Source organism: Engraulis encrasicolus, chromosome 6, assembly GCF_034702125.1.
Source record: "Engraulis encrasicolus isolate BLACKSEA-1 chromosome 6, IST_EnEncr_1.0, whole genome shotgun sequence".
Lineage (NCBI taxonomy): Eukaryota > Metazoa > Chordata > Actinopteri > Clupeiformes > Engraulidae > Engraulis > Engraulis encrasicolus.
In genome coordinates this window covers 41820869-41828327 of record NC_085862.1, presented here as the reverse complement: position 1 = coordinate 41828327, position 7459 = coordinate 41820869, and the positions used below count along the sequence as shown (strand labels likewise).

At 44.0% G+C, this 7459-nt stretch overlaps 1 protein-coding gene across 2 annotated transcripts in view; it reads right to left on the bottom strand.

The window, feature by feature from the left end:
- Nucleotides 1–1008: 1008 nt before the first annotated feature.
- The window catches only part of tprg1 (tumor protein p63 regulated 1), a 42916-nt gene continuing 36465 nt past the window's right edge, over nt 1009–7459 (bottom strand). For both annotated transcript variants that reach the window (XM_063201666.1, XM_063201668.1), the window contains exon 6: nt 1009–2308. In XM_063201666.1, the coding sequence (XP_063057736.1) occupies nt 2114–2308 (195 nt within the window). In that variant the 3' untranslated portion in view covers nt 1009–2113. The remainder of the gene's footprint in view (nt 2309–7459) is intronic.

Below are 7459 nucleotides of genomic sequence, written 5' to 3'. Positions count from 1 at the left end.
GTAATGCTTTGGCATTAACTGTATCAAAACATTTGTTCTTGTAAATGTACGATGTGTGCATAGTATGCATAGTAACTTTCAAAACATTGAAATGTAAGCCTATTATGTTCCTGTAAGTTAATTGGCCATTGCAAAGCTATAATGCAAAATGTTGCTTTTACGCTGTGATAATGTTGCTTTTACTTAATGCTAATAATGATTTGACATAACACCACATGTAAGCTTTGAATTCAGTTACAAAGTATGTAAACACAATGTTGACAGAGCTAGATATTCATCTTAATTACCCCTCAATCAACTGAGATAAAATCTTAAATTCTTCAATTAGCGATACAATTCACAAAAAACAAACTCCGTTTTCAGTAACATGTTTATTAAAACTAAATTGATTACAAAAGCCCTGGCACTTGGTAAACTAAATTGAAATATAAACACACACAAGCACACAAGCACACACACACACACACACACACACACACACACACACACACACACACACACACACACACACACACACACACACACACACACACACACACACACACACACACACACACACACACACACACACACACACACACACACACACACACACACACACACACTACAGGAGCACAGTGGAGGGGTGGCTTGAGGAGTGTTTGTAAAAGGCTGTCCTGCTATAGCAACAAACATGCTGGAGGTGGTGGAGGGTGGAAGAGTGAACGCTACAATTAAAGAATAAGGGGAAATTCCAGCACAAGGCTGGGCTGTAATGATACTGTGTAGAGCCTTGTAACAATCAAGCAAATATGACATATGCACCTTCACGCAACAGTGGACCTCTTAGGAGAGAGAGAGAGAGAGAGAGAGAGAGAGAGAGAGAGAGAGAGAGAGAGAGAGAGAGAGAGAGAGAGAGAGAGAGAGAGAGTGTTGTGGAGGAGATAGAGGAACAGTCTCCTCAGGCTTAAAGCAGTAACAATGCAAGTGCATAGAATACACGGTCGGATGTAAACGCAAAGGCAGTGATGATCTTTTTGTTGTCGTTTTTTACATTCATTGGATTAGCCATAATCACAGATTTCACAGGATTATGAAGTTCAACAACAGCACTGCTGACTAGTCCATTCCTAGTATTACTAGAGACTGGAAAATGTCTAAGAAGAAAGGCACATCATTTCACACGAGTCACTCCCATTTCATGCAATAATTAAAATTAATCTGCACATTAAAGACAGTAAAAAAGAATGATACAATACGTCGCCCGTGGCAGCTTCACCTAGGTGGCAAGGCCAAATATATAAACAAACCCACGTATGGTCCCAAGATGCATTGAGCACAGTTACATGCACAGAGTATTGCAGTTTCACATGGAATATGGTCGATATTGACATGTTTGGAACAACATTCTGCAACGGGAATATTCATGGAGTTTACGTGACTCTAGCACAAACCAAATACTACCACTGCGCCGTTTGATATCGAAATATTCTTCTCATGTAACTGCAGACATGTGCAAAGAAGCGGTGCTACAGGGGCTCTAGCAGTTGACCTTTTTGGTCTTTAATGTCAAGAGTGCCCTTTTGATAACTGCGGGAGTGAAGTTCTAAAAAAAACTTAAAAAAAAAAAAACTATTTTGAAATTAGAATTAAAAAGACAGAGTCTATGTATGGTCTACCAGGATGCAATTATGAATACACTTTTAAATACAGTCGATGTGCTGTTTGGATTCCCCCCCAATTTTTTACATGTGCACTTTTGAATACCTGAGCCCCTGCTAAGGTCTTTGCACAGCCCTGTGTAACTGCTTTTGGTTACACTTTACTTGAAACCAGTTTCATACGTATGACATAACAGTGTCATAATAGTGTCAAAACAGTGTGATGACACAGTCATGGGCGAGTCATAAACATGATATCAATAATAAATGTTTTATGGTCATGAAAAGTTGACCTTGTTAGGGCTGTCTTCACCAGAACGGAATGTCACTTAATGACAAATATCTATGACATTGACATAATGTCTATGACACATCATGCATGACTGCGTCACGACACTGTTATGACACTGTTGTGTCATGCGTATGACACCGGTGTCAAGTTAAGTGTTACCTTGCTTTCTTTGTGTCCAAGTTCAGAAGCCGATGTTGCCACGCGCCAGGCAGTAACCCAGCTTGTTCTGGTTGCTGATGAAGGACATGAGTCCCACGTAGGCCTCGATGAGGATGGGCTGGTACAGGGTGATCACACCGTTGGCCTTCCCAGGGACGGGGCTCTCCGTATGGGCTCGCTCGGCCCCTGCAGTCAGCTGCTCCTGGAAGGTCTGGAGCTGGTACACACAAGAAAAATGCCTGTGTTAACCATTAATACGAATGAAGAGAAATGTTATGGGCAGGTCACCAGGCCATATTTGACCCTCAACAGTGTTGTAAATTTACTCTGAAATATGGAAACATTTTTTTCACTGTGTGATGGAAAAAGGGACTAGACACTAACTGGGTTGACAAAGTCAAGACACTGATGTAGCAAAGAAACTGAAGAAACATACAGCATAACTTGCTTGTTTCAAAAGGTTGCAAAAGGTTTCAAAATACATGACTTGTCTTGTACTAGTTTAAGCAATCCTCAGAAAATTCCTTTAATTTTGTCTTGCCCATTGAGTCTTTCTGGTACAACTAGATCATTGTCATGGTATTGAAGGGAGTGAAATTGTGAGTAACTGCAATATTTTATTACTTAACATTTTAGTCACTGGTGTTATGTGTTTGCTTTTTTTTTGTTTTTTTCTTCATACCTTTGATTACAAGTTACAGATAGACCAGGATTGAGTGACGTAGAGAGGTGGAGAGACAGGGAGGGATGGAGAGCTCCAGATTTATGGTGTCATTCATTGTGCTACTACATCACACACCATAGTGTGTATTTATGGTGTCACCCACTGCACTACAAGATCACTCTCCATATAGTGTGCTGTGTAGTTATAGCAAAGATTCTCTATTCTACATTTAAACCGTCTCTGGTTATAGCATCATGCATCAATGCAGAGAACTCCTATGATTTACAACATTTACAACATAAAATACTACAACAATGCAGGCATTAGCCGCATTAGCCTTGTGTTATGTACCGGTAGGTAGAACAACTTTGCCACTCCAAACCTCCCAAGGTTCCCCTCATCTGTCATCACATACATGTGCTGCATTGAGGAGGGTCTCCCACAATGAAATGAGGCAATGTGCAATCAAGACTTTGGAACATCATGAGGCAGCACGCAATGCTAGCAGTGTGCAGTTGTTTTTGTACCCATGATGAAATGGCAATCTATTAGGTCTGTGTGCATGTGGTCATGTGTGACCATTTACTATGAGTCCATATGTTTGGATGCTACACAGGTAAGGGTGTGTGGCTGTGTATGTGTGTGTGTGTGTGTGTGTGTGTGTGTGTGTGTGTGTGTGTGTGTGTGTGTGTGTGTGTGTGTGTGTGTGTGTGTGTGTGTGTGTGTGTGTGTGTGTGTGTGTGTGTGTGTTGTGTGTGGTGTGTGTGTGTGTGTGTGTGTGTGTGTGTGTGTGTGTGTGTGTCTTGTCTGTGTGTGTGTGTGCGTGTATGTGTCTGTGTGTGTGTGTGTGTGTGCGTGCGTGTATGTGTGTGAGCGTGTGTGTGTGTGTGTCTGTGTGCGTGTGTGTCTGTACGTGCATGCCCTTTGCATGTGTGTGGATGTCTTTGTGTTTGTCTGCATGTGTGTGTTTGGTATGTCTGGAATGAATGTGGATAAGCAGTAAGGCGAGGTGTGTGTGGGGCAGGTGGTTCATAGGGAAAGGGGGGAGTTACGTGTAAATGAATGAAGTGACCTGGAAGGTTTGTGTCTGTCTGTGTACCTTCCCCCTCTATGACCCTCAGTAGTTTTCAGGGCATGGAGAGATGGGTGTCACCTAGGAGGGATAGGGCGGGGGTCAAAGGTCAAGTCAGGTGTGAATGTGAGATCATCTGTGATGGGGGAAGGCCGGGGGACAGGCTAAGCTGTGTGTGTCTGTGTGTGCAAACTGGATACAGGAGGCAGCTTTGACTTTCAAGGATATAACTACGGTTCCTCTACGGATACCAAGGGCGATGAGACTCACTACAGAGAAGAAGTAGACCTGCTGGCCAGATGGTGCAAAGACAACAACCTCCTGCTGAATGTCAACAAGACCAAGGAGATTGTTGTCAACTTCCAAAGGGTCCAAAAACAACTGCCACCACTGACCATCGACGGCGATGCTGTGGAGAGAGTGAGCAGCACCAAGTTCCTTGGAGTGCACATCAGCGACGACCTCTTTTGGACCACCAACACTACATCACTGGCGAAGAAGGCCCATCAGCGTCTCTACTTCCTGCGCAAACTAAAGAAGGCAAGTGCTACACCCTCCATCATGACAACATTCTACAGAGGAACCATAGAGAGCGTCGTGTCCAACTGCATCACAGTGTGGGGAGGAAGCTGCACGGAGAAAAACAGGAAGACACTCCAGCGTGTTGTGAACACAGCGAAGAAGATCATTGGAGTACCACTCCCCTCCCTGCAGGACATTTACACCACACGCCTCACCCGGAAAGCACTGATGATCATCAAAGACACAAGCCACCCTGCACACAAACTGTTCAGCCTCCTGCCCTCTGGAAAGAGGTACAGGCGCCTCCGTTCCCGTACCACCAGGCTGGCGAGCAGCACAATGCACCAAGCGATCAAGATGCTGAACAGTCAACCCACTCTCCCTCCACTGTCAGCCTCTAGCCAGCAAGGCCACTGACAACCCCCCCCCATCCCCATATCTGCGACTGAACATTCCACCTGCACTACTATACTTGTGACTGAACTTTCAACCTGCACTAACTCAAAACATGCACACACACACACACACACACACACACACACACACACACACACACACACACACTCGCACACACACACACACACACCACACACACACACACACACACACACACACACACACAAGCACACTGCACTTTCTGCACTAAACCCAAACATACACACACTGACACACACTGACACACACACACACACACACACCACACACACACACACACACACACCACACACAACACACACACACACACACACACACACACACACACACACACACACACAGACACACGAACACACACACAGACGAACACCGCACCTTCTACCTGCACTAAACACATACACACACACACACACACACACAACACACACACACACACACACACACACACACACACACAAACACACACATACACACACACACACACACACACACACACACACACACACAAACACACAGACACACGAACACACACACAGACGCACACCGCACCTTCTACCTGCACTAAACACATACACACACGCACACACACACACACACACACACACACACACACACACACACACACACACACACACACACACACACACACACACACACACACACACACACACACACACACACACACACACACACACACACTGCTGCTGGTGTACTTGACAGACCTTTTTAATATTTATTTTTCTTCAAAATGCTACTATTACCATGTCAGAACACTATAAAGGACTTTTTAGGAAAAGCACAAAAGCACAACAATACCTCTTAATGTATGTCCTCTACAAGTCTTCTGTTGTCCAGTCTTGCACTTTAAATGTCTGTATGAGCACTGTCTATGTCCATACTGTCTTAAGTCCATGTATAAGTACTGTCTATGTCTATACTGTCTATGTCCTTACCTAGATTAGTCTATGTCTGTATGGGAAAGCAAGAAATGTAATTTCAAATTCTTTGTATGACCAGTGCATGTAAAGAAATTGACAATAAAACCTACTTGACTTGACTTGACTTGATTGAGGAAGTGTCAATAACGTATTTCTGAAATCTTACTGAAAACTAGCTTTCCTCTAACAATAACAAACCCACTCAAGGACTACACATGTCTGAAACATACATGAACCTGCTGACTTTTGAAATAGTGAATGGTGGCAACAACATACGAAGGCTACCCAAATCAAGCAAATGCTTCAAATAATGTTGCCTTTAAAGAAAACTTTGTAACTTTAATAGCAGCAAAGAAGCTTCCTTCATGCTGCTTTCAACATCATAACAATCTACAGAACTGTGACATCAGCAGTTGCAGTCATGGAAAAAATATCATTCTGAGCTGCTGCCCAACTAGGTCAAGCAAAACTAAAACGGATCTTTTCATTGCCACTCGGGTGCCTGTTAGATACTAAAGCCAACAAGGCACCAACAAGTCCAGCTTTTCATTTCAGATAGTGCTCAGGTGCCTATGATTCCTAAACCACCTTCAACCGCAGTTCCATCAAAGTTGCCAAACTCCGGTGGGGAATCGCTGACATTTCAGTGACATTGGTGAAAAATGTAGCGATGATGATGTGACTGCAGAGCACATCTGAGTCTTAGTCAGAGGAGAGAGAGACTTCTGATGCATGACTGGACTGAATCGGCCCGGGAGTCATGCGAGATGACGCGATAAGAGGCCAAATTTAATCAGGAGCCTTTCAAATGCCAGAAAAAGGGGAGAGAGAGAGAGAGAGAGAGAGAGAGAGAGAGAGAGAGAGAGAGAGAGAGGGAGAGAGAGAAAGTGGAGGAGGAAGCAAAGGGAGTACACTTCACACTTCACTGGAAACCGGCATACGCCCCCTGTCAAAAAGTGTGTGTGTGGGTGTGTGTGTGTCCACGCACTTCACTGGAAACCGGCCTACGCCCAGCTTCCTAAAAGTGTGTGTGTGTGTGTGTGTGTGGTCTATATGCATTTGCGTGTGTATTAATGTCCACTTTGTGTGCATGAATAGCATGTGTTCATGTGTGTGTGTGTGTGTGTGTGTGTGTGTGTGTGTGTGTGTGTGTGTGTGTGTGTGTGTGTGTGTGTGTGTGTGTGTGCGTGCGTGTGTCAGTGTTTGCGCATTTGTGAATGTGTGCATGCTAATAAGTGTGTATCAGTCAGTGTGCTTGTTTACAGTACGTATTGTGGGTGTGCATACGTCAGAGTTCCTCAGAATTCATGGCCCAGCTCTCATAGGCATTGAAGGCATGAAAGAACCTAACAATTCTTTTGCCCGTTCCTGCATAACCACAGGACGAAATCCATCAATCCCATCAATCCCTTGGGAACGGCTGATTCTAAGGAAGTGCCCGCATGAAAAATTAGACGTTCCGATGTAAGTTAGTGGTTGCCATAAGTTAATACATGGAGGCGGATTGAAACAAATTGACAGAAGTGAAGTGATGTAAATTTCAGCGCTCCATTTTGACAGCGCAAAGGAAACATTTGATTTGGTTGCCCACAGCACAGTTGACTTCTCATTTGAACAGGATTTTCACTTTGCATTTTCACTCATTCGCTCTTCGCTTGATTCCATAGGAATAAATGGTGGATTTGGCCGGCATGAATTTAAATAACATTAGTAAGTCCATCACAGATTTCTGTCACA